This window comes from Chiroxiphia lanceolata, chromosome 1 (genome assembly GCF_009829145.1).
Source record: "Chiroxiphia lanceolata isolate bChiLan1 chromosome 1, bChiLan1.pri, whole genome shotgun sequence".
NCBI classification, from domain to species: domain Eukaryota; kingdom Metazoa; phylum Chordata; class Aves; order Passeriformes; family Pipridae; genus Chiroxiphia; species Chiroxiphia lanceolata.
In genome coordinates, this window is record NC_045637.1 from 52,231,763 (window position 1) to 52,259,288 (window position 27,526).

Genomic DNA, 27,526 nt, shown 5'->3' on the forward strand with positions numbered 1-27,526 from the left:
GATATTCCCTTATCTCTGAGTGATGGTAGCCCCTGGTCACAAGATGCTTCAGAAAGCTGGGCGTTGTACACCACAGGGAGTTGAACTGAATCTGCTCTGGGCATTAAAATAACTCTGGGAGGAGTTGTGGTGCCAACCGTATAGGCATATGATGAATGCTTAGGTGATCTGACTCCTTCTATGAGACAGGCCAAGAAATATCTCTTATTATATTGGATTAGATTTAGGTAAGGGTAATTCAGGGACTCTCTTTTACTTTCCAAAAATGTCTACTTTCTTTCTTTCTTATGATGCATTCAAAATACAAGAAAATGACCTTCAAGAGCTCCATGAAAAAGAGTACCTGAAGCAGAGGTGATGTGGTAGCAGTTATTGTAAAAGCTACTTCATCCAGTTTGGACAATCTGCTCCAACTTTTTTTCAGTTTGATTCAGAAAGCCACAGACTATAAGTAGCATTTAGCGAACATCATGTTGCTGCTAGACAGGCTATTTTACTTATGATTGTAGATGTGACTGCTCATAAATGTAGTGATGAAAAATAGAACAGCATATGGTTTCTATATTGCAACGGTATCCTCTATGTAATTATTTCAAATATATTTTTAAGTGGTGTCATATCTGTCACCACACTAGCCATAGGAGTAGGAGAAGGCTAAGACATGGAGGCTGTGTGCAGATGGCTAAATAAAGCAGGACAGGGCCCTCCATGTACTCCTGCAAGAGTAGGTGTGCCCTAGGGCATGTCCATGTGCTAAACTTTCCTTTTCCTGCAGAGTGAGCAAGCACCTAAGGCAAGCAGGTCTTGGCGGTGCCTGGGAGAACTGTCATGGACACTGGATGAAAAAGTGCCCCAGAGAACATGGATGATTGTGCAGTGCAGGATCATGGGTGGCCTGTGTTTAATATAGGCAGACAGACCAGCTATTTGGCTTGCATTACACAGGGAAATTGTGGCAGAAGTAGGAGGTGACTAACCAGTCATTTATGCGTTTGCTGGAATTTTAAAATATTACAGCAAGTTTGCAGAAAAGAAATAAAACTTCCAGTAATTCCGTGTAACATGAGAATTGCTGCTGGCCTGACTATCAGGAGGAAGAGCCTGTCATTTCTAGGCTACATACAACCCCAAATGTCTCTCTCTTTATTCCATACTATGGATGGCTCAAGCTTGTCTTCTGTCAAGAGGTCTGCAGAAAAATCAGCCTCTGCAAAGGCAGTCATTCACCTCCAGGTCCAATTCTTCATGGGTCAGGCAATTCAGCAGCTCCACATGGGACCTTAATAAAACATTCCAGGAAAACTCCAGGGACAGACAGTCATTAAAGGCTGTTAACAGCACCATAATTAAAAACAAATTAACAGGAAATCTGAAATTGCCTGAAGAATTGTTCCTGTCTTGTGTCACATCTCATAAATCTCAAACTACCTTTCAAATCTGACTTAGTATTTCAGAATAGCTGCAAGATCAACAAACCACTGCAAAGTAGTTAAAAATCTACAAAATTTGCTTCCTTAGCACTAAGACCAGAGGATATCTCTGACAGTCTGAATAGCACTGATGCTCTTAAAACTCTTTATTTACTTCAGAGGAAAGAAATAGCACAAGGGAAGACGGTTCAGTAGCTGCAGCTGTATTTGTACTGAATATTTCTCCAGCATGACTGTTGCTTTCTGATGAACTCGAAACCAGTTAACCCCTTTTAGCCAAAGCATCCTTCCTGTCACAAGAAGTGTTAGCTATTTTCTGAATCCTCGTTTAGATGGATGTTTATTACAAGACCTAGATAATGAATTGAAATTAAAATTTCTTCCAAAAGAATATGGGTTGAACTTACCAGCATTTTAGAAAAGGCTATGCTTAAAGATTTAAAGGATTACTTCTTATATTAATATATTTTTAATAATGCTGAGACAGAGGAACTATATATGATTTTGACTCCATAGAGAACATAGAACTTGCTTCAAAATTAATTACGAATGTATAGATATGTGCTAATAAAAGTATAGGCATCTATTGTGTGCTCAGTAATTTAAAAGACTATGACAGTATTTTGTTTTGAAGCAAAACAAAACTTGAACTCAGTGTGTCAAAATGGCTGTATTTTCCTTAAAAGCCTGATGTTATCAGATATTTTATTAAAAGCTCAAATCCTATGGAGAAGTAATTACATGATGGACTCAAATTTTACTTAAAACCAATTCAACTGGTTTTATTGCAACTTCTGCCTGGCTGCAGAGAAAAGCTTGAAAATGTTTCCCAAGTGTATTCTATAGACTCCAAACCTGAAGTCAAATAAAAGAACCCATAGATAATAGACTTTAAAATTCCAGGTCTTTTGTGAACTCATCTTCAGCTTTTTTTAGGGTTGACAATCCTGCTTTCTTAAGAAAAAAAATCTAATCATTTACATTATCAAAGAATGTCAGAAAATATAACTTGTCTTTTTTGTCAGTTTACCAGTTTTTTATCATTGTTAGTAGTGCAGTTTCTCTTACTATATTAGTTAGACTAAAAAATTCTTTAGCAAGTTGTGGGTTATTTTTTCCCCTTGTACACTAACTTTTTTGTTTAGTCTACAAAATAGTTATCAACTACACTGTGTCATGTAAAGCCCAGCAATTTTCTTGGGTTATTTTCTCTTCCAAACCTGCATGCCCGAAATTAATTTCTGCTTTCTGCCAGGCTGTGTGGACACAGGTCAATGTTTTTTCCTGGCCCAGACACCTAAGAGCAGCCCAAAGGAATTGATCCATCCTCACAGCGCAGCACAGCATGGATGAGGACAGGGAGGCAGGCAACGCAGAGAAAAGCAAAGTGAAAAATGTTTGAACAAAACCCGCCCAGGACACCAACGGAGAAGGGACTATTTTTGTTCAGAATTTTAGTTCCTGAGATGTCCAGATGAGGCCACTGTTGTTTTACTATCTCGATTTCAAGAAAGAGATTTAATTTGCTTACCTCAGAGTTTTCCGTCTCCACAACTACAAGTGTGCTCAAATAGCCTGTTTTTCTGTTGGAGAACAAAGAAAAGGAAATGGTTATTTTTATTTTATTTCACACAGCAGTTACGGTACTCGTGGAGGCAGGAAGGGAACCGGACAATGAGAGCTGCAGATGTGGAATTTCTTTTTTAAATCCCCTTTACTGCTGCTTGCTGCCTGCCAGGCAGGGGAGATACAGCAGTGCAATAGCAGGAGATGCTCTGACGCTGAAGCAGAGCAAGCATTTTTCTTTGAAAGAGATCCCCGGGTGAAGCCTTCCCGCAACAGCCCAGCCCAGACTGTACTGGGCTGTGTCACAGGCTTAGTTTCAAATGGACAGCGTGGGGCAAAGCCAGGGAGGGGTACAGAGCACTTTGGCTGAGTCACACTGTTAGGAAACAAGGATTTCTGTGGTGAGAGGCCAGAGTGGGCACTGCCAAGTCCCCAGGCAGTGAACTCCAATGTGTTTTGGAGATGAGGATGACGTTCTCATCCAAAAATATCTGGCCAGCCATGGGGGCAGGCTGCGACTACAGGAAGACTGTGTTTCCTTTGTGTTTTGTTTTTGTTTCTCACTAAAATGACCTGCAGAAGGAAAGGCTCTGAAGTGACCGTGGGGCTGTGGTCACAAGCAGGAGCCCAGTCAAGGGGAGCAATGCCGAGCTCTGAGTAGAGCTGTGGCAGGTTCCTCATTCCAGCAGTGAGACTAAAAGAAGGGAAATTCCTAACCTTATAAATGCTCTTTAAAAAGCTTTTTTCTTCTTGCCTTGTTCAAATCCATGGAGAGTCTCTGATAATAGGAGCATTTTTCACACCAGCTGGGCTGACAACCCAGAGACAGAGCTCATGAGAGGCTCTTGCTTTTGCTTCTCCACCTGCTTGGGCTGAAGGGCCACATTTTAGGCTTATGCCCCCCATCATGCAAGGCACAATCAAGTCCGAGTTCAGCCAGCTGCTGGGTTTCCTCCACTGAGGGCTCCTCTGCCTGCAGCGGCAGGGTTATCTCTGCCAATCTGGGCAGCATGTGGGAATGATGGTTAACAAGACTCAGACCTTAAGACTGCAATGGCATTTAATATAATGTTTGCAAATGGACAAATATTGGCAAAAAGTGCTTGTGAGGGAGGGATCTATGACTCACAGTCAGGCTGCCAACCCGCTCTAACCGAACAGATACAACTGGCCTCAGTCCTTTCAGGCTCGCCCAGGCACTCCAGGGAGTGCAATATTTCAGCCTCCGGACCAGTTGGCAGCCCTGTTAAAGCACAGGTTTTAATTGTGTGACTCACTCAGCTTGCCACCATCTTGTGCTACTCACTGTGGTCCTGACTGCTCTCCTCAGCTGCCAGATACAGCTGCAGGGATGCCTCCTCTCTCCCCTTTCTTCCCAAGTGGATGCAGCTCTGTAAAGGACCTAAAGCTCAAAGGAGACTGAATGGTGTTTGTCAGTAAGAAAGGACTGATTCCAAAGAGGTTGCTCCTGTGCCTTGACTCCCATCTGCAGGTTCTTGCATAATCCCTTAATATCTGAGCTGATGCAAGGTTTTAAGGGGAGGATCTCTGAAATCAGGTGGTAAGGGAGGGTATACTCATCACCATGGATCATCCAATGGAGAGAAAAAGCCCTGAAAGTCTTGTACTGTTTGTTACAATTTTCACCTAATTTAAATGGTACCTAAAGTTTTTGCAGATCCTTTTTAGAGTCCCTTTGAGTTTAAACTCACTGCATGCATATTCCCATAGCAATACAATTTCCTTTCACCAGTAGAGCTTGCTTCAGCTGTTGTTGGGTATTATTATACCTCACTGCTTCCTTCCTCTCCCATCAGTCCCTCTATCTCAGATCTAAATGTCATTTATAGTTCAAGCTCTTTGACTGCTAGTCCCCCTGTACCCCAGAACAGCCCAGAAAGACATGAAAGTTCACAGGGAAAGGGACATCAAGAGACTCTATTTTCTGGGGCACGAAAGATCCAGACCCCAAAAATCTGGTTGATAGATGTGAAATTAGCACCAGACATTTAGGACAGAGCAATTTGGGCAGAACTGTGAGGTATGACTGCTCACATTTGGCAACGTGGGTAGCAATCATCCAAGTGGGCGCAGATACCACTGGAAAATGTCACTGCTGCAGAGAAGTGGTACTCTTTCTGAAAAGAAGGAGGATTATCCTCACCACAAAGGGGATAGAAAAACTAACACCTTTAGAGGGTGGGGGTTTTTTCCTTTTTTAGATTTTTTTTTTTGCTAAACAGAAAGAAGGACGGACATAACAAGTCAGCATTACTAGTGTTTTTGCAGTGTGCAAAATTTTCCATTGGACTAATAACTACTTCAGTGAAATCAGGAACATCAAAATAAAAAATATTATGAAAATGTCCTTTAAATCTGAATTTAAATGATGGCTTCTTTGCTTGTTTTCTTCTTTAGCTTGCTTGTTTGGTTTTTTTGAAGTCACTCTTGTTAATTGTCCTGCAGCCATGGTATGTACCAGATAGCCAAGAAAGCTGACATGGTGAAGTTATATACAGCATCCTTGTGACCTTTCTGCAGTGAAGATACATATCTGTCCAATAAAACCCAGGCCAAATGACAGTGACAGCTGTCTTGTGGCATTCAGTTTGAATTGAACAGGTTTGCTCACAAGTCAGGAGCAAGTATTTCATTACAGACTCTGCACCAAGGTCAACATAAGCCCCCAAAAGTGAAACTTTCCCTCAGCAGCTACGGAAACTGCCCTGGTGGACTGAGATGCACTTCACAGGCTCCTCCTTTTCTCCTTGCTTTGACTTTCCCACCTCCTGCAAGCTCTCATCCTCTGTTGGCATTTGCATAGTGGCGTAGCACTTGCAAGGGAAGAAAACCTCACTTCTCTCAGGAGGGAACCAGAGTATTATGGGAACTGAGCACTCAAAGAACGAGGGGCGAAGGAGCATGGTTTTTCGTAGGAAACGTTCAAAGTTGCCTGCATGGGAAGAAGCCCTTCTCTCAGGGAGAGAGCCCAAGTCACTGCTGAAACGGGGATTGCGTTATGTCAGCTTGAGCCTCATAATGAAAGGGATGACCAACACGCCTGAATTCTTGTGGGGACTGCACGAGGTGCAGAAGCTGAACCTTTCACGCAACCAGTTGGTGGTGATTCCTCCTTTGCTGGGGAAACTGGACAGGCTGGTAGTGCTGAACTTGGGGGGTAATTGTCTCAAGAATCTGCCTAAAGAAATCGGGCTGCTGAGGAACCTGAAGGTCTTGTTTGTCAATATGAATTGCCTGACAGAAGTGCCAGCAGAGCTCAGCTCATGCAGGAAGCTGGAGGTTCTGAGCCTCTCACACAACCGCATCTCACAACTGCCTTTGAGCTTCACTGACCTGACAAGTTTGAGGAAATTGAACCTCAGTAACAACCGCTTTGTGCAAATTCCCCTCTGCATTTTCACACTGAGGAGCTTAGACTTCTTGCACCTAGGGTCCAATAGGCTGGAAAACATCACAGAGAGTATCCAGTATCTGGTCAATCTGCAAATCTTTATTGTGGAGAATAACAACATACGCAGTCTGCCACGGTCTCTCTGCTACATCACCACTCTAGAGTTACTAAACGTTGATTACAATGCCATACAGACTCTCCCTGATGAGCTCTACCTTTTGCACCGACTGCGCCGCATCGCCTGGAACCCAATGGATAAAGGCCTCCACGTCGCCCACAACCCCTTGTCCCGGCCCCTGCCCGAGGTTGTCGAGGGGGGCCTGGATGCCCTCTTCAGCTACCTCAGGGAGAAAAAGGAGCGCAACTGAGCTTCTGCTGATCTTGGGATTAAGCCTGTCATCAAGACTCTCTCAGCAGAGACCTTTCTGCACAGGCATTTCCACTTCATAACACTTGGATTTCGAAGGCTGTGGATGGCTTTAGTAACAGTTGGAGGAAAGCAAGTAAAGTATGATGGTCTTGATTAAGTGTGTGAAGAGCAAACTTTCTAAAAATAGCCACCTCTGTAAGATTCAGTGTTAGTGTGTTTGGGGGTTTTTTTAGAAAAAAACACAAAAACAAACTTGTGATAAAATGTTTATTCTTCACTTGACAGAAACAAATTAAAGCAGACTGTCAGACAGGCAGAAACGTGTATTTGACAGCCATTAGGTTGGAGAAACATTAATATAAATTGGATTTACTATATGTGATTGCAATTGCATTTTTATTCCTGCTCACTTCTTCATACACAGGTAGACCACTACATAAACAAACACTGTCATCTAAGTGAATCTCAAGGAAAATGTTTGCTTTGGCAGTGAATTCATCCTGAGCTATATTAGCTCACAGACAATATATTACTGGTAAGTTCAATACCATTTGCTGTTTACCCCACAGCTGTGCTCTGGCCTCTACAAATTACAGGTAAAGATTGCTGTTGATGAGGTGATATTTCCCAGTTCTTTGGAAGAAGATCTCAAACTTTGCAAAGCGGAGAAAAGACAGTGGGCTCTTTCCTCAAACGAAGGAGAGAGTTGCTCATTGCTAGATGTACAATTGCTCTCCGTTCCCTTTTCCACTTCCCTTTAATCAGAGCTGTGGAGTAACTTTACTCAGGAGGCAGTACATCTCCTAAAGGTGAAATATTTCTTTCAGTAAAAGCAGCATCAAACTAGTCATCACCTTAAGTAAGAGCTTCAAAAACAAGTAGTTATTTCTGTGATTTTCTGTATAAGCCAGTACCATAAAGTCAGGTCTTATGTGGTTTCTCATATTGATCTTCTGTGAATGTCCTTCATCAAAGTTTTATCTGGTAATAAAGAGGTAGTATGAAAGAGCTGTTAACAATTTATGCAACCTGGGTTTTTTTGTTCCCTGACACCAGTGTAAAACAGAAGAAGCTCTGTTGAAATCAGTTGAGATAAATGCTTGTAATAGCAGCATAGAAGAGGAATGAGACTGTAATTCTTGAGCTAATTAAGAGTATTCAAAGCCATTTTTAAAGTGCTTCCTATGTCAAATCTCAGGATTCAATGATTACTTTCTAAAATATAATTTGCTTAAAATTATGGAGGCTGTGAAAGGCTGATCCTGCTTCTAGTGAAGTTAAAGGACAAGCCCTGGCTGAGGGAAAAGCTCCTCAGCAGAAGTGAGAGCAGCCTGATAACAGCAGAAAATTATGTAATTCAGAGGTCCATGCCAATAAACACAGCACCTTTGGCAACGCTAACATTATGGGTTGGGTATTGAATGCTAGCAATGAAGAATGCTCACAGAATATTCCATTCTGGGTCTCCCTGCCCTGATACTTTGTTGTGTTGGACTGTTTTTTGTATGGTCTGTCATTTTAATTGAGAATTTCAGTGTTAGGCTCAGGAATCACAATATCCACATGTGCAGTCAAGAACAAATCTCTTGTTTCTAGCAAACATGAAACCTTTTTGAAGGGCACATTTGCTCAAGCATTAAGCAAACAAACAAAGCAAGAAAATACCACAGCACAGTTATTTTTTGAGTTTTTATTTAATATATGTTTCAAATGCAAAGATATTTTATGTGTAGCTTTACATGTATATATTTCACCCATGCAATGAGATTTAAAGCAAAGTTCCAAGTTCTTAGTGAACAATGCATTTAATAAATTAATATGTGATTTCATTAGCGACAAAAAATAAAGCTGCAATTATTTATAGAAATACCAGCAGATAATTCTTGGAGAGGATTAGGCACAGATTATTAACTTTTCTAAATGTCCATTTCATATCCCTAAGTCTGGCATTCACATAAACAGTGTGACATTGCTTTGCAGGAAAATGAGATGCCTATGGCATTAATCACCTGAAAAGATTTTCCACATATCAGTATCCAGGATTATATGACACTAGATAGCCTCTGATGTGATCTGACTAGGAGAGGTATGCACAGTAATTTACATGGAAGATGTGAGGCTGGACCGTGTGTGTTCATTAGGATACCACTACAAGGGAGAGAAAGAGTGCAGGGTGAGAAAGAAAATGGTCTCCAAACAGAGGATTAAAAGGCAAATTTGACATAATCAAATGCATCCGGAAAAGCAGTTATAATATGAAGTGCAGTACCAACAATTTAAAATTCAATTATTCAATTGAATAATAATAACCTTTTACTCAAGCTAATAAACCTCTGTAAGCATACAAAACACATAAAAGTGACTGTCATTCTACACAGAATAATAAAACTGATTGAATAAATGGTACTTTAATGTATAATTCAGATCTTACCATTAGGAAAATAATTTCTACTGATCTGGTTTAATTTTCCTTTCATTTCTCAATCAAGACTCTCATAAATACCTTTCTCAGAGATACAGAAAATGATCTCACAGGACTGAAGGTAGTGTTCTGAATTTTTCTTGTAAAAAGAAAAGACTGTATATCACTGTTAAAGTATAGAAATACGCATAAGAGGCAAATAAAGATATAGGTATTTGCATCTGAGAGAGATCAACATAGAAAAAGCAAGCAAGGGCACAAGAGGGAGACAAAATGCATTATGTCAAATGCTGGCTCTAGTTTTGAGCAGGGCATTAGAAAAGAATTGGTGGATCTCAGAGTTGTCATTTGCTATTAGTTGCGCAGATGACAGGGAAAAAAGGAACTGAAACACTGCAGGAACTGTGGTCATATCTCATAATATATGACAACAGTACCACTTCTATATATATCAAATGACATGAGTTTAATTTTATAATCTTTCAGAGAACTGTATGCCAAACATTACATTTGTTTCTAGTACACACTGAAGTTAACTCATCCTAAGTCTTACAGCAGCACAATTTTTGATGCATCTATTATTTTTTTGGTGGTGGTACTCTTAGAGGAATGGAAAAAGTGGGATCCACTCATGGAAAGGATACTTTTTAGGTAGGGTGACTTTTCTATGGCTTTCACTCAGAGAAGCTCTGAAAGTGCTTAGAAAAACTCTTGATGTGTATGAAACAAAGGGCAAAACCAAGAACAAACTAGAAAGAACACAGTCAGGGGTCAAATGGTTGGGATAAATGTAATATACAATAGGGCTATACGATTTGTTGCTCAATTCTCATCAAATACACTGGTGGTACATTTGAAAAGAAAGCTACATTCATGAAAAGTTTAAAGTCTAGTCAACCAGCAAAGCCTTTGAAAACTGGAAGGTCAGACTTTTGGTCTAACCCAACTTAGTGTTTCAGCCTTTGACTGAAAGAAAAACATTTTCATCTGAAGTATTACTGTAATACCTCAAAGGAAGTTAAAGCTGAAATGTGTTGTACCTACTTCTCTGGGGCTACTGGGCAACTCTGGCACATTGGCAAATTTCTTCATGCCACTTGTGACTGGTAACTTCCCAAAATTCATTGCCATGTCCCAGCAGCCTGGTGGGACACCTGAGGGCATGTAACTTGGCCAGGAACACAAGCCCATTACATGAGCGAAGCATCAAGAACCTACAAAGACCAATTTCCAAGATATGGAAAATTTCCAAGATGTGAACTGAAGAGACATTTCAAAACAGAGCTTTTCAGATTCCAGCTGAAACCTCTTGCAATTCAGATTTAAAAAGTTTATGATTATTAATTTTGTTGAAAAATATGTTTAACTTTTTTGCCAACTTGCCAATATTTTCTCCATATTTTTTTTTTCATTTTCATCAAAATTCTTCTGCTTTTTGTCAACCCCAAAAACAGTTTCTAGGGGTTTTTTACTGTAAGAATATGCATTCTGCAATTTAAACTTTTTAGTATACAAATGAATAAATTTCCTATTACTACACTATAGCTTCAGGAAACCATGTCTTTCAGTTAATATTTTTAAGTCATCATTTCCGTGAAGGAGGATGCACCTAAAAAATATTGCATTGATTCTGGAGAGATTTGGATTAATTATTTACTTTGCTAGGCCAGCACATTACTTGAAAAAATATGCCACAGCACATAATTTCTGCAAGTAGAAAAATCATTGATACTTCAGCTTATTTCTTTAAACAACAACAAAAAAAAAAGGCTCAAAGGCCTTCACCACCTGAGAGATAAATAAAAGTTAATAAAGAGTGATAAAGAAAGCAAGCAAAGAAACTGAACTAATCATCTGCTCAGTATGGTTTCACTAAATTTCAAGGATAAATTTGCTGCACAGTCTTCAGACAGCAGTTCTTGAGTGATTCAAGGAGTGTTTCAGACTGCCTTGCACAGTTCTACAAAGTATAATTGATATGCATGAAAATAATTCTATGAAAATAACAATATATATAATAATTTGTAAAATGTTAAGAAAATAAGCGTATCATTATGTCACATGTGCTTCTGCAGTTCTCACATGTTGGAGCTGAAATCCTGAAATAGTTACAGCTGAAGGCAAACTTCTGGCTGTAGAAGGGCCTTCATTTATATGAGAATATATACTTTTCCCATTTTATATGTGGCAAAACCAAGGTTTAAAAACTCAGTAGATGTTTAAATTTGCATAAGGCTTCAGATGTATTGGTACAGAGGTACACTTAAATACTGACATGTGGAGTAAGTCTGAAAATCTTTTTATAAAATTGCCTGATTCTTCCTCTGTACAAGTAAGAGGTAGAATAACAATTATAAAAGATTCCCCTCTCCCACTGATTCCTTGCGTTTATCTGTGGTGCAACAAGGGCCAACCAACTTTCAAAAACCAGCCCTTATCACTGTCTTCTGCAGCCCAGCAGTACCGACAGCATCCTGCACCAGAGCAGCCACCTACAGTATGGGATTACTTTGCAGGGTTTAATGACAAAACCTGAAATTTGTACTCCAATATATGTGGAGTCACATCATGCATGGCTAAAAAGGTGGTTTCCAGTGAAGCAGGAAGTGTATCAACAGCTTCAGAAAAGGTCACTGCAAATTATGCTGCCTCATAAAGTAAGCTTATCCAGGCAGACTGAAAAGAAGACCAAAGGGCAGAGCTTTATGTTTTCCTAGGGCTCAGGGGAGTTTCAGATACCATAAATTCATTGATGGATAGCCTGTTTTTAATTTCCACTTCCCAGACATTAAAAAAAAAAACCACAATTGCTCTTTTGATACAACCCTTTGAGGGAAATAGGTATTGCTCCATTTTCTTCCTGATCTGCCTGATCTCAGCCTTTGCGCCATTGACGTATCCACAGAAGTAACTAGTTGCATTTCTCCTTCTGCAAAGGCAGTGTTGCTGGGTGTGGGTGGGCATGAAAATTTACGGAGAGTCCTATCTCTCACCTTTCATGCAAGCAGTGCAGAACGGAGGAGGCTGGCAGGCTCCACAACTACTGGTCATAGGGTGAGTAACCTGCCCAAAACAGGTGTTGTGTTCACAACACCAGCCTTATGCACCTGCCTTGGAGGTATCAGACAGAGGTTAGTCCCAGGGCACTGTTTCCATGGTTGATAGAGATGGATGCAGTCCTCCTTAGAGGCACTGGAAAAGGAGAAGTACTTGCTGAAGTACCATGCTGTCCCGCAGTCTCTCCCCTCTGGCCTGAGAGAGTTCCAGGATATCTGCAGGCTTATTTAGGCATCTGAAGTAAGGTCAGTGAAGCTGTAGGGTACAAATGCCTTCCTTTGCCTGGTCTTCCTTCCCTCAGCAGTGTGTGTGCAGAGGGCACGAAGTACTATCTCTCAATACAGTGTAGCATTCAGATTTACTGAGAAGATGTATCATAGAAACACCAACACACCTTCAATGCTCTGTGCCAAATGCTTCTGATGTCAGAAGACCCTTTCTCCCTCACTATTAAAATGTTCCACTTCAAAACAGGGGTAAGCAGGACACATTTAAAAGAAATCCCTGTATTTTTTTAGAAACAGCATTCCAAAATCAGGTAAAAGAAACTACCAAGTGAGTAACAGCAAAACTGTTACAGTAAAAAATTGCTTTGTCCTAGAAAACATGGTTATTTTCGTTATACTTTCCTTGCTTGTTCTTTGTCCTTTTTGTTCTTAAAAATGTAATGGAAGTGTCTCTATGTATATATGGAGGTTTGTATTGGTCTGTGCATGTATGCATATTTTCGCTATAGGGAACAACAGAGGCTATTAGTGGTTCCTAAATTGTTTGCCTGTGTAAGCAGAGAAGTCTCTCTGGCATAGAGTAATACAGTGCCCTGTCAATGGCACTGATAGAAGCGCTGAAGAATACAAAAGAATAAAACCTTCACTTTGGGAAATTTGTTCAATTGAGTGTGACTTGGTTAAGATAATGCCTTTCCACAGCCATTTCTGTGCACAAGGGTCTTGTATATCTTTCAGCACACTTACCTTCTCTTTCCAGTTGGAAAACAACACTGTGAAGAATGTCATTTGTGTGTTCTGTCTACATACAAATGAAGCCACAAAGATACTAACCTTGAATTTGATTCATTAAATAAAATCTTTCTGAGCACATGTACGTATGTGCACCTTTGCGTGTGTGTAATTTTGGAGTTTTGCAGTGTAGTGTCTGAGGAATATGTGTGAGCCAGCTGAAAAGTAGCATCTTCTGCTGTAAATAAAATGCTGGTAATTTAGCATCAAAACAGGACTTAAAATGTATGATGGTAAATTATGTTGCTTTTGAATTACTCGTGTGTCAGTTCTTTCGCATGTTTTTAGTGTTAAATATCACAAAGTTCTTTGGCGTTTTTATCAAGCGATGTGAGGATTTAAAATATGGAATAATTCACGTTTGGTCTTTCTTTTATTGATCAATAATCATATCAGCAGACACATTCATTTTCTATATGTGGAAAGTCACCAGAGACTCAGAAATCTCCCTGGTGTCTCAGGTGTCCATTAGAGAGGCTATTTAATGTTCTTTAGTAAGGCTAATATGTTGCAAAGCAGCGACATTTCAAGACTTCTCTGTGAAGCTAATAGCTTTTCTCAGTAAGTCATTTTCACATTTACATCAATTTAATATAGACTAGATTTGGATAAAGATAAGCATTGCTTTTCTCTTGCCAGTGTTGCCAGGGTGATAATCACCAAACTGTCCCAACAGTCTGCAACAGTCTGTCCTCTCATGTACGCCCCAAACCCACAGCTGGCTACTCTGGAGGACCTGGGCTTGTGTGCATATTCAATGAAAATGCACAGCAGAAATGCCCCACGGTTGCCTTGATGCAGTTCATACTAACAACAGAATATTTTAAAATATCAGGTAATTAGTAAATATAGGGGGGGACAAAGGGGAAAGGATTACTACTTAGAGGCTGCTGGCAGACATGTTGTCACTTTAGTAAGAAGCCAGAACAACTGATGTACTTAAGTTTCTTCTATACTAGCTATCTGCATTTTCCCATTAATTCTGTTGCTTTTTCCTTTGATTTGTCCTTCATCCTTTTTTTATTATGCTCTCTCTTTCCTATTGCTAGCCACTCTCCTTCCTTTTTTTGTATTAGTCTCTTTGTTGCTTATTAACAATTTTTTAAACATTTTTAATTAAAGCTGACTGCTTCACTGATGCCAGTTCAACCCTCCTTTTCTGAATTTGCCATCCAAAACAAGTTAATCGTTAGCAGAGGTCTCTCTTCATCAACTACACAGAGGGCTAGTAAAAAAAAAAAAAAGGCAGAAGAAAAAACCCAACTAGAATAAGTAAAAATTGGAAAACAAGCCTCAGGAAGCAGCATCTAGCCTGAGGAGCAGAATACACTTTTGACTTAACAGCATTTTTCTGTGTCCCTGTAGCTCATCAATCCTCCATTTCCAGTATGATTCTAGATGGGCATTTATGTTAACCAGCTCCTGAAGGGTCATTGCAAATGTTAAAGACATAGGAAAGAGTTCCATATGCCACTGTGTAGAAACAAGAAATCCTGTCCTCTCCTTATGTTCTCCAGAGATTCCCTCCTGTTCCCAGTGAAGCTCCACATAAATTCACTGCCTCTCTTATCTGTATTTTGGATGTGAGGGATTTTGGTCCCCTTGTTGTCATATTGGCACAGAAGGATTTAGAAACACATTTAGAAACACAGAACATAACATTCTGTTGTCTAGCCCTAGATTTTACCATGTGTTGTAGATAGTGAGATTTATGTCTAGTCCTCCTTTTCTGCTGTAAAAACAGTCTGCCTCGCTCCCTTTCACCTGTGTCTAATGCTCCTACTTTTTGGTCCTATAAAAGGGAAGCTGCAGTCTGAAACGGGAGCAATGACGCGTAGCCACAACTACAGAGCAGTAACAATTACATTGTTCACAGGGAGGCACTCCCTTTAATTTCAGGACAGGAGGAAAAAATGTAGAATAAAGAAAGGGAAGGTAACAGGATCCAGTAAAGAAGCACAAACTTTCTTCTTGGATTGGACCAACCTAGCATGTGTGGTGTGAAGCTCAGCACTGCTCTGTCATGACTGTAAGGTGTTTTTTTCTTTCTGGGAGGGAGTCTCCTTTCATGAGATACTCACCCCAGCAAAGCAGGACCAAGGGAACAGCTCCAACCAGCTTCACCCCCCACTGAATACAGTGGGAGCTGTAGGCATACAGCAATGAAGAGAGATGGATCCTGAAGTCCTGGAATTCTTCCTAGTTCTGGAAGGAATCAGTCAGGGCTGAAAATAGTGTTCTTGCTTACTGCTGGGTGCCTGAAGGTGCATCCAGCTCCATGGAAGGTGGTGCTGTATCAGTTTTACATTTAAGGGAAGAATACAAAAACTCTTCTGTCTCCGAGGAGAACCTCCTGTTTCAGAACCCACAGAAACTCAGAGACAGATCAGAACTGACTATGACAATCAGTTTTAAAGTCCCTTTCAGCCTGACACTGCAAAATATTAATCAAACCACTGTACAGTATCGCTGAACAAATGCAGTTAGAGTCCTATCACATAAAAGCAGGCAAATAATATGACTAGAAGGACATTTTAATACATTATACTTGTTACATGGTAGTTTGATGTCAAATATATGAAACATTAAGCAAAATATAATAATCCCTCTAGTAATGTAAAAAATGTTCGTTTTTAATCTAGAGATCTCACTGATAAGGCATGATTGTTCAACATCCTAGAAGGCAGCTTTCTAAATTATGCTACTCCCTGTGGCAAGTGCAGGACAGATCACAGACTTAATGGAAGGAGCATTTTCATTTTCCCTGTTGCACAATGGGATTTACATTTCAGCCCTCCAGCAAGCAGAGTTACTCATGATACCTTCTAAATTAGTACCACCTCATAAGTTGCACCCAGGGTACCTCCTAAATTAACAAGTAGTGCATTTAGGAATCCCTGAAAGGCTTATTATCTCCTGTCTAATATATCATTAGTACTGTATATAATTTCTGACACAATGTGCCCACCCCCTTTTCTAGTGAAAGATTCCCATAGGTTAAACAGGGCATTGTAGAGGTCCATTTCTGTAGAGGCTTCCCATTATACTTCTGTATCTACAGAGGAATTAAGGCTAACTGCAAAAGAATTGTTCCCCTGGTATTTCAGTTTATATGCTTTTATAGCTGCACAACAACAGCAGAAGTGACGGTCCATTATGTTATCATTTCTATTTGGCGATATAAAAGTAAATGCTATATTCATAACCCTATCTTCAGAAGAAAGAGAGCTGTCGTTCCAAGGTGAGGATATCTGCTTCCATATCCCAAGGCCTCCTGGCTGTTTTAGATACCTATGCTGCTGCAGTCATCTTTGAGCGGCTTGTGCACCTCTGTGTTACCACTCATGATAGCGGCAGGAAACAACACAGGGAGAAGAAATGCTGATGTAACAGTTCCCGTTGGGAAGTGGCTACTCATTAATATGTTCACAAGCTGTCACACTTTGAGATATTGGTCAAAGGTGTTTGCAAGATTTCAAGAAATATTTTTCTGCCTTGTCTGTGCTAAGAATTTAACTCATTACTGACAGAACACAGCAGCTGGAGCAGGTCCCACAAGTCTAGTCAGAGCATGGAGAGATCGCTAACAGCATAATACATCCCCCCCAACCCTCATCTGAGTTCCTCCCACTGTTACTTCTAACCCAGAGCATGCCTGTGGCACCGAGATCCGATTGCTTCAAAGGGCTTTGCTCACTAAACATCAGTGTCAGATGCCTTCATCCCACATAGAGGGTTGCCAGCAGCAGAAAACTGTTTCTAGGTAAACTGGATCCCTGCAGACGTGCTGTGACAAAGGCACCTGAGACTGGGCCTGGTTGTCCATGGCTTGCAGGAGTTATAACCATTGCTCGCTTCCCAGAGACAGTTCCCACAACCATCCCTTGCTGAAGTTCAGTTCTACTCTCCCCAGCAGATATTAGGCAGAGCAAATGTTGAAATTCCTGACTTCAGAAGGAACATCCATCACTTTATTTAGATTTTATTGCGCTAGCTGGAATAACTTGCATCTATGAGCTTTTAATAATGTTCTTAACTGTAGCTTATAAGCACTGACACAAAGATGTCCATCACCTTCTCGGAAATGGGCAGCCAAGAGTTTACACAGTAGAAGGGTAGGGTTTTCTTCTGACTCACAAGAAGACGTGTTTCTTCCTCAAGAAATCTTCCAGCTGCCCAGTGAGGTAACAAAGAAATAAATCCATCTACAGACTCTCTGTTACTTCTTTTTGTGAATAGCCACCATTTGCATTATAAACATTTTAACAAAGACACATTGAGCTAATTTTAACCCTATGACTTTGATGAGTTTAGTCCATTGACTTTGTGGAGAAAAATACAGAGCTGAGTCTTGTTTTCGATTAAGCTCATTAGTACAAAGAACTCTCTCAAAAATTGCCACTGTGGGACCTCAGCCAGCAGAGGTCCATAACCAAATAATGGGAACTTGTTATCACCCTTTGATTATAAGTATGTTTTGGCTAAATATGCAAAAAATGAGTGTCTCATTTCTAACAGATAACCTCGTTGCATCTATTTTTTAAAGAATGAAGTCTCTGTTCTCCATTTTTGAAGGTCCCGATAACTTACTTAAATATGGGATATTGGATTCCAGAATGAATAAATTTGATTTGCAACAAGAGATTTTTCTTATCTCAATGCAAATGCTGCTCATCTGTGTGAATTAGGAGTCTCAGTCAACTCTATGTTGACCCTCACAAACTTCTAGAATTCAATTTCCTGAGCAGGAGACAATATAGATTAGTTTGATTTCTAATAAATTTCAACCCTCCCAAAGTAGCTACTGCCAGAAGTGTCTCCTTTTTCAGAGCTGTAGATCTTAAAATATAGGAGTCAGATACTGAGGTTAATAATTAATGTGAAGCCTCTAGATCTTATAGCTATTCCAATCTAAAGTAATCATATAAAGTTCTAAGAAGCCAAGGAAGAATCAGTCAGAAGAGATTCAGGTACTTTAGCGATGGAGCATGTGTTCATTCATTACCATTAGAGACTGGGATTCATATTTGAACCCATGCAGGAGCTGACTTCAGTTCTTGGAAGTCATCTCTCATTATAGCAAACGCTTCATCACAAGTTTTACCCCTTTCTGAAATTCAAATTTAAATCCTTGATTGTGAAGATCAGGTCTGAAATATGAAGCATCTCTGAGTTACCACAGAGCATCTGTTGCCCCAGAATCCCACACTGTCTAATTCCAAAAGCCTCGCCTCCACACGTCGTTAATGAGTCTAGGAACAGCAGCAGAGGACATAGAGGACAGCTTGAAAGTCTGCAAATTAACAGAAAACCGAAGTTGAAAACCCACAGCAGACAAATTGCAGGGATCCTGCAGCACATGTACAAAAAGAATAGGTGCCTGAGAAATGATCTAATGAGGAAAATTAGTAGATGTTGGAATATGTCAAGAATAGCCTTTTGCCTACAAACATTTTTGAAGTAGAATGGTCCTAGTAGGGGGAATTTTTTTAATGGAGCCTCCTAAGTACAACACCTCCTAGGCTAATGAGGTTAGACTATCCATGCTGCAAAATGTCCTTAAGGAATAGGTTAAACATCCAGAAGGAGGTCACACGTAAGGGAATCATTTTATCAAAACTCCATTCCTACTCTGTCCTGGATATGTTTTTGGGGAACTCTTTAAAAAAAGGAAGGATGTCGAGTAAAGGCTAAAAGTATTAGATATATAAACATGAATATATGGATTATAGACTTAAATCCATCAGAATTGTGCATGGAGTGGCTACACCTGTATTTTATGAATTCTGTCAGGTTTAATATTTAGCAATAAGTTTGGAGAGCTGTGATGCAAGGCATTATAAAAATTCATAATATTAACTTTTCTATTATAATTGCTTCAGATAATTTAATATATAAAGGCATTTAGAGGTGTAATGAACACTGTGAAAAGGACTGTGTATAAAAATATGGATTGAAAGTGACACCACATTTGCAGAAGTAACAGAAAGCCCTTTTACAAGGTGATAGAAATACATCATAGGAAAGGGATTGGACAGCAGCTGTTTGGTTGCTTACACATTCACAATGCATGTCTTGCTGATGGACAGCTTTATAGAAGACTGATCCTTCAAAAGTGTCTGAGCATGGGGTCCTGCTACACTGAGAGAGAGAAAAACTTTTTTTTTTTTTTTTTTAAATGGGCAATGTCTCTGACAAGGACAATCCAGAAATGTTTTTTCAGGAGGCCTGTATAAACAGTTGGGTACAAAGGCTGGGACAGAGGGAAGGATGGATTTCATCCTGTCCCCTTCAGCTCAGTTCTACATGGGAGCTTTCAGATTTGCTGCCATCACTGCAGCAAGAGCAGGAGACAGCTAAAATCATCTGGCTTCCATAAGGGAGTATGCAGCAGGTGGCACTGTTGCTTTAGCAGTCCTGACTCAGTCTCTTTTTCCTTTTGTAGGAAGTCCCAGGTATGTTTTTCCTTCCTACCCTCTCTTTCTGTGGGATATTACTCCATTTTCTGTGATCAGGTCCATCCACACCCGAATGTGATGCTGCAGCATCAGGATCCCTCGGTGCGAGCATCGCCTCCTGGGCAGTCCCGTATCCACCCCGCTCATTGCTTGACACCACATTAACTCCTAGTCTTTGCTTTATGAGAGAGAACCTTGCATTTGCATAATAATATCTTCCCACTGGTTGCCTTGCATGCCCAATTTAATTAGTTTGTAGCATTTCGGTAGTTTTTTCTCTCAAACGGTAATAGCCTGTTGGGACGCTGACCACATTTCCTCCATGTCTTTTCACTTGAAGGGCACATTGACTTTTATCTCTTTCCATAACTTTGTCTCAGTGATTTTTTTTTTCATTTGGTTTTTCATGCTAGATGGCTTGATGTTTATCTCCATTCCTTTTACAATTCTTATGCCAAACAATTTTTAAAACGCTAATATTTCTGGGTTTTCCTTACCTCTTTATAACCTGTCATTTATACGTTAAATTAGTTTAGACTTTCCTAGATGTGTTTTAATTAGAGACATACTTGTTTATTTACCACTAGCTGCATATGCATGAGCTGGCTTTTTAATACAGTCCTATCCTGAAAGCTGCTGAAAGCTTCAATGAAAATCAACCAGCATCAAGGCAATTGGAATCTTATTGAAGATAAACTCATTAAAAAAAAAGGAATTTCAACTACTTTGTGTCTGCTCTGGCAAATGTTTACCCAAACAGGACTCTGCCCTATAAAAAACTATAGTCTTGGTACCAAAATGTGTATTCCTGAGGTGCCTGGCCACCCGTATGGAAGCTGAAAACCACTAGTTCACATCATTCTTGTAGAAACAATGGTTTGATGTTTCAGATCAGAGAGATGAGTGTCCCACAAGGAGAATGGAAGGTGCCTAGTGCAGCTTACAGGAAACCCTGGGCACAGAGGGGTGTCTGTGTCCCTGGATACAACAGGTAGAATTATTGTCTGAGGGTAGTGGCCCATATACCTTCTTTCTTTGAGCTGGACATAGAGCACCGTTTCATTTTGGAACAGGAGAGGAAACGTGGGACGTGTGGGTACTGGCATACAGCTCTTATTTGTCTGAGTAGTAGGAAACCTGTCCACCAGACTGAGATTTCTCATACCTGTTTTTGCCTTTTCCTGTGGAAGTGGGGGAACAGTAAAGAAATAAAAGTGACCTTCATGGAAGATACAATTCAAAGCAAGCCTGACTTGAGATCTTGAATGTTAGCATCCCCTCAGGTGGTTGAGGCATTGCTCTTCTTTGCACCTCAGCTTCCCAGCATGTCGAGCCACAAAGGAGGTACTCAGTAAAGGTGTCAGCAGGATTGACTGTTGAGTGCCATGGAGGGCCACAGATACAGTTTTGAAATCAGGCATGAATCCTCTTTTGGTAACCAAAGTTCTATCTATGCTGTGAAAGTCACGAGTTCTTCCCACCTTCTGTTCTTGATGAAAACCATAATCGTGCAGTGCTGCCATTTTGAGAAAAATTATGCTGTCCATCATCCTTTTGAGGGTCCCTTTGTGCCCTGGGTTTCATGCAGGGTGATGCAGTGTAATTCAGCATATCGCAGCCTGGATCTGGTGGGCATGAGGATTACTGAAAGTACTACCTCCCTCATCACTTTTGCCTTGTAGATTTGATCTAGAAGCATAATTGAACTACTAATTTGGCATGAAATTCTAAAAGTCCGTGCTGCCCTTTTTGACTCTCCGTAAATGTTTGGTCCTTTTGTTTGTTACAGGAGTTGACATTAAGGGATTTAGAAAATGGAGACCTATGGTTAGTTCTTCCCTTCAGTTTCCCTGGAAGTCCAGGATTGTCCCTCACAGCACAGAAATGTTTATCCTCTTTAGGCAAAACGTTTTGCTCTTTAGGTTTGTTTCTAGATGCATTTAGCTTAGAAATTAATCTTACTATAAAAGCAATCTCAGGAAAACACTGTATGTGTGTTTTCTAGGAGAATGAACATGGAAGAAAAATCAGGCAAAACAAAGTAAAATAGATGCAAAATCTGTAGATTGAATTATATAATCCTTACTCACATGAATATTAACTGGAACTATCCACGAGTAGACGTTGAAAAAGCAAATTAGTATCTCATAGGCTTTCTTTTCTTTGAAGACAGCTGGAAAACAATGTATTCTTTAATGACATATGCATGTTAATACAAATTGTATACTCTCCACTAATCTAATACTCATGAAATGAGCACATCCATCATGGAAATTAAAGTACAACTTCCTACTTGAACAAATTCTGCAATGAATAAGTTATAAAAATAATTAAGAATGAATGTGAATTGGTTAGAACTTTATCGTAAGAGAATTGTCTCCATTTGTGAGATTAAAAAAGCCCAAGACAAATCATGGACAGTTATAAAATCAAATCCCAGGCACAATTTAGCAAACTATGAGACATATTCTTTGACAATATTTTATTATATTGATATTGCTTTTATTAAATCAATTTATTGAAGGTTTCTTTAGACAGCTGAGTTATAACGGTCCTCTGTAACATTTTGGAAAATCTGGATCTTGATTAGTTACAAGAACATTTTTTTTTCTTCTAGCCAATAATCAGCTCTATCAATAACATAATAATTTCTTATTAATGTGCTATATATATTTGAAAAGGAAGGCTATTCTATTTCTTTATATAGTTAATTAGACATTACAAGACATGCTTTGAATACATTACCACCCATTCATTTCTTCAGCAATGTCCATAAGAAAGGAATAAAAGAACTATTTTCAAGCATCAAAAAACCTCTTGCTTATGTTTGATTTCAAATACATGAAGAGGTAGGTTTGGTTCTTATTTAATCTCAAGCTTTTCCTTGGGGCAGAAAATATTGATATTTTCATTCCTCTTAGGTATACTGGATTTTGCCATATTTTCTTCATATTGGCTGCCTCATCTCCTGCACCGCAAAGACAGGCAATGTTCTGCAAAAATACAAAATGCCTAACAGCCTCTGGGAATCTGCTCAGAGCTGGAAGCCAGCATTTAACTCCCAATTCTGCCAAGACTTATGTATGTTTCCTAGTAGTTCCCAGCCTTTGTTTTAGATATACAGCTGCCATTCTAGGAAGCTATCAGATTTTACAAATAATTTAAGACAGAAGTTGCACAGATTTACTTCACATAGAGATGGAGCCAGAAATCTGCATTCAAATTGTTGAAAGATCTGATGTGATCAGAAAGTCTAACACCATGTGGAAGTCAGAGTTCTGGCTATGAGAAACACAAGTTTATTTCTCTGCTGTAGCCAGTGCAGAGCAGAGCGGGACAATCCCCTCCCTCAGCTGGCTGGTGATGCTTTACCTGATGCCCCCCAGGACATGGTTGACCCTTCTGGCTGCCAGGGCACTGCTGACTCATTCAACTTGCCATCGACCAGGACCCCCTTATACCAAATATATACATATATTTGTGAGTAGAAAGGAATCAGCATAATGTCTGTTAAGGAGAACTAGTGAGTACTCTAGATTGTGTAGACAGGCAGCACCAGCTAACGACAACTGGTGCTTTCAGAGAGCATCTACTGCATCAAGCTCCTCACACATGGGGAGCTGGCAGGCACAAGTCCCAGCAGCTTGCAGAGTTTTGATGTCTTGGAGATCTGACGAAGGTAAGGCCCTGCTAATTACTATCAGAACTTATATCCAAGATGAAGCTGAAGCAATTATTTCCTTCTCCAGACGTTGCAAATTGATGTTGCAAGCTGATTGATGATATAAATGCCATTATCAATAAGGATTTTTGGTTTGAGTGGGTTTTTTTAGATAGCACTGACAGTTGTACACAATGAATTATTTGACTCATTATTTTTACTTTGACATTGTCATTAACTGTAGCTATAAAAAATGCATTTTACCTGTTTTAGACCTAACCTTACTTTCATGTAAGATAATGGCTAAATTGCTATTGACTGTGGTGGGAAGAGCTCTATGCCCCTATATATTAAACTGCTGTAATGTAATTGCTTCACTGTATGGATCAGTGTTTGTAATACAGGATTTAAGTTAATAATCTTTTTTATATTGCTATATATGTGAAAAGCAAACTTATAATACAGAAATAATAGAGTCAGTGTGGTCAATATGAAAGATTAAATCATAGAAGTTACATTTTCCATAATAAACATACAGATTCTAATTAGAATTAGAACTAAGTGAGCACTGTCTATGGATTTATCTTACTTCACAAGGATTATCTTGTGCTTTATCATATGAATGCAGATTTTGTAAATTTAAAAGAAATAATGAACTTTCAGGTTGATTGAAGCTGACAGAGTAACTGGGGCAAGTTACAGCTTGAAACCCATTGGTGAAGCAGGTTTTAAAAATATATTCTTGCTTAACTTATATTCTGCCTCTTTTGATAGACTTAGGGCTTCACCTCTGTGAAGAAAAAGATGTGGTACATCATGTTTTGAAGAACATAACCAGATTTGCTAGAAGTCTGGAAGTAAGGACCTACTTTCATGAAAATGCAAATTTAAGACTGCATGGATTTCACTCCTATCTCTTAAGCAACAACTTTAGACCATTTTCTTTTGGAAAAAAAACCCCAAACTAATTGCAGGTAAGTTCATTGTTAGCAGTTTAGATTTTGAGTTTTCTTGAAGCAATAAATACTCACAAATTTCTAACAAGCATGTGAAATATTTGGTAATGTTGCACAAGGGGCAAATCAATATTATTTGTGTAGTCAGAGCAAGCAGATATTTGATATCACAAACCTGAAATAATTTATTATTGAGGTCATAGGGCATTAGTAGATGAAATGTGTGGTAACAGAGACAATATTTCTCTGTTTAGTTTCCTACATAAGTAAATATGTTGTAGATAAAGTAGAATGAGACTATAATTTAGTCAACACTGTAGCTAGGTATGTAGAAACTTACACATATAAAACTACCATTTCAGGAGAAGGAACTAGCTCTGGTTTATGTTGCCACTGCCAAAATAGAAGACAGCCACACAACACTAAACCACTCATTTATATCATTAACACAGGCAGCAGTTTCCCCAGCAAAGAAAGTCTAGCACATATTTACTAGGGAATATCAGGAGCTATTACTCCCACCCCTTTTCTGTAGCACAGTCACTACTTCCTTGTTCAATCAGTGCTGCAGTTTGCCTTGTGCTCTGCACTGGGGAATACACCTGAAGAAGCAACCATGAAGAAAAAATTTGGCCGTACTTGTGAAATGAATGACCTCCTCCTCTTGCCCCTCATATAAATGAGAATGTGAAGGTGCCATGGGATCATACAAGGATGAAGTTGATGTATCTGCAAAATGCTTCCTGCATACTTGAGCTTGGGGATGCTGGTTTCTGTGAACATCCTTCTTAAAAGTGAAACACATCTTTAATGCTCTTTGGCTTGTGTACATGTCTTTGAGTAAGTAATTACCCAGTCAAAAACTGGCAAGAGCCACAGAGTCAGCCTTTATTAGAAGTATGTATGTATAATTGCAAAACATAAGGCTCTGAGATGTGACCCAACTCTCTCCCTTTAAAATAAAAATAAATTATTGTATTCTCATCAGTTGAAGAGCTCTCACAACAGAGTTGGGAATGCCTCCCTTTCTGTTCCTCCACTCTCATCAATTAGCAAATGTCCTGAGACATAAGACACTCTTCAAGCTAGGGGGTGGGAGGGAGTGCATTGCTTTCGAGCAAACTTTTGCTTCCACAAAGAGCTCACTAACTGCTGCTAACATATAGAGAGACAAATCAGTGTCCTCTGCCTTGCCTAGCTCTTTCAGAAACAAAGTCTGTCCATACCCACTTCCAGCTGGTGTCAGGCTGTAAACCCTGTGAGAAGAGAGGAATAGGAGTGTTCTTTATCCACTTCTGTCTCAAGAACCACAGACCAGAAAACTCTGCTTTGTCTCTAGGCAGCTCTCTTCTCAGATCCCAGATTCACATGCTTATTCCACTGAGAGCCTAAAGGCAACTCCTCCCTGTATTTCAAAGACTAAGGTGGAATTAGGGCTCAAATTTTTCATGCCGCAAGCCAAACTGTCAGGATGCAAACCTGCCCTCAGACACAGCATTTAATCAATCTCCAGAGACTGAAAGGGCAGAAAACACACGTTTCCTGTCTCCTGGTGCCTGGCCTGACCCACACCATACAGTTGCATTAAACTTCCTTTCTGGATCTGGATCATTATCTACTGGTCTTTGGGGGCTTGCATTAGCTAAATTAGATATATGGATACGAATAAGGAGTTTAGGGCACAGTTTTCTAATTCTAATTAGTCTTGCTCAGTTTTATAGGATTTTGTAAATTTTGCTTTTCTTTCTTCCTGGTCAGATAAATTCCCCACGTAAATAAATAATTTCAAAGAAGTGTACTATCATAGAAAGGTTCTATCAGAAGGGACTTTTGGAGGTCAACATGTCCAACTTCTTGCTACAAAGCAGAAGTGATTTCCAAGTCAGATTACGGTTGCTCAGGGCCTTTACCTGTCAAGCTTTAAAATCCTCAGTGGTGTAATTTCCACAAACTTACTTGGCTCCAAGACTTAAACATTTTTTCTGTAAAGAAAAACTTTTTTAATATCCAGTCCAAATTTCCCTGGATGCAACCTGTTGTTCTATTTTCCTTCGTGCCTCTGAGAAGGGTTTGGTTTGCCTTCTCTGTAATTCCTCCTTAGGCAGTGGAAGGTAGTTATCTCTCCACTTCCTCTTCTGCAACTCCCCTTCCTCATGTATCGTGTCCTCAAGCTGTCAAGCATCTTGATGGCCCTTCTCTGAATTTGGTCCAGCTCTCTTGAACTCGATGGCTCTGGAATGAGTACAGTATTTCCTTTGCAGCCCCTCCAGTACCACGTAGAGGGGAATAATTATGTCTCCCAGCTTGCTGGCTATGCCTGTGCTGAAGCAGCCCAACAAGAGATCCACCTGCACTGATGCAAGGGTACATTGCTGCCTCTTGTGCAATTTGCTGTCACCAAGGCCTCAAGACATTTTCTGCAGAAATGCCTTTTTGCCAGTCCCAAGCCTCTGCTACAGCACAGGAATCTTGGGGAAGGACTTTGCATCTTCCTTTGAACTTCAGGATGCTCCTCTCAACCCATTTCTCCTGCTTGTGTAGCCTTGTATGAGTGTATCAACCCCATCCTTCAGTGCATTGATGTGTCACCCTAATTTAGCACAAGGTGTGAGCTTCCTGGTGGTGTTGATCAGTTAGAATGGTGATGGACATCATTCAGGGCATGTAAAATGCTGTCAACTACAGTACTGCCAGTTTACTTCAGTTAGACTTTCTTACATGTCAACACTATGCAGCAAAATATGAATTTCTCTGGTCTCTTTTTTTCTTTGGTTTGGTGGTGGTATGGTGCTTGTTTTATCCCTACAGTTCTAGCAGGAAATCTATGAAAGTGTTTCCACCATCTCTATGATTTATAAAAAGCAAATTTACTTCCACATGACATTGGACCAGAATAGCTGTTTAGCAGAAACGTAGTAGTAACAGCAGCAGTGCTGATGCTACTGAATTATGTTTTCTTTATGATCTAAGCCTTAAACCAGCATATGCTTATGCACATTTTGGTGCCTTCCAAGAAAATAACCATAAAAGTTCCCTCCTGACTAGAATGGAACATAAAGCATTTGTGGAGGAAAAGTCATTCAGTAGAGGCAGCTAAAATCTGACAACTCCTTTCCACCTGCCTTATCTATTGAGATTGCAACAGTAGGGTCAGTTGTATACTGCATTTTTTGTG

General features: G+C 39.8%; 1 protein-coding gene across 1 annotated transcript; it reads left to right on the top strand.

The window, feature by feature from the left end:
* Nucleotides 1-5,692: 5,692 nt before the first annotated feature.
* On the top strand, nucleotides 5,693-7,048 carry LRRC30 (leucine rich repeat containing 30). Its single transcript, XM_032698461.1, has one exon. It carries the CDS (start codon nucleotides 5,880-5,882, stop codon nucleotides 6,774-6,776), a length of 897 nt encoding a protein of 298 aa, XP_032554352.1. The 5' UTR covers nucleotides 5,693-5,879; the 3' UTR covers nucleotides 6,777-7,048.
* Nucleotides 7,049-27,526: the final 20,478 nt, after the last annotated feature.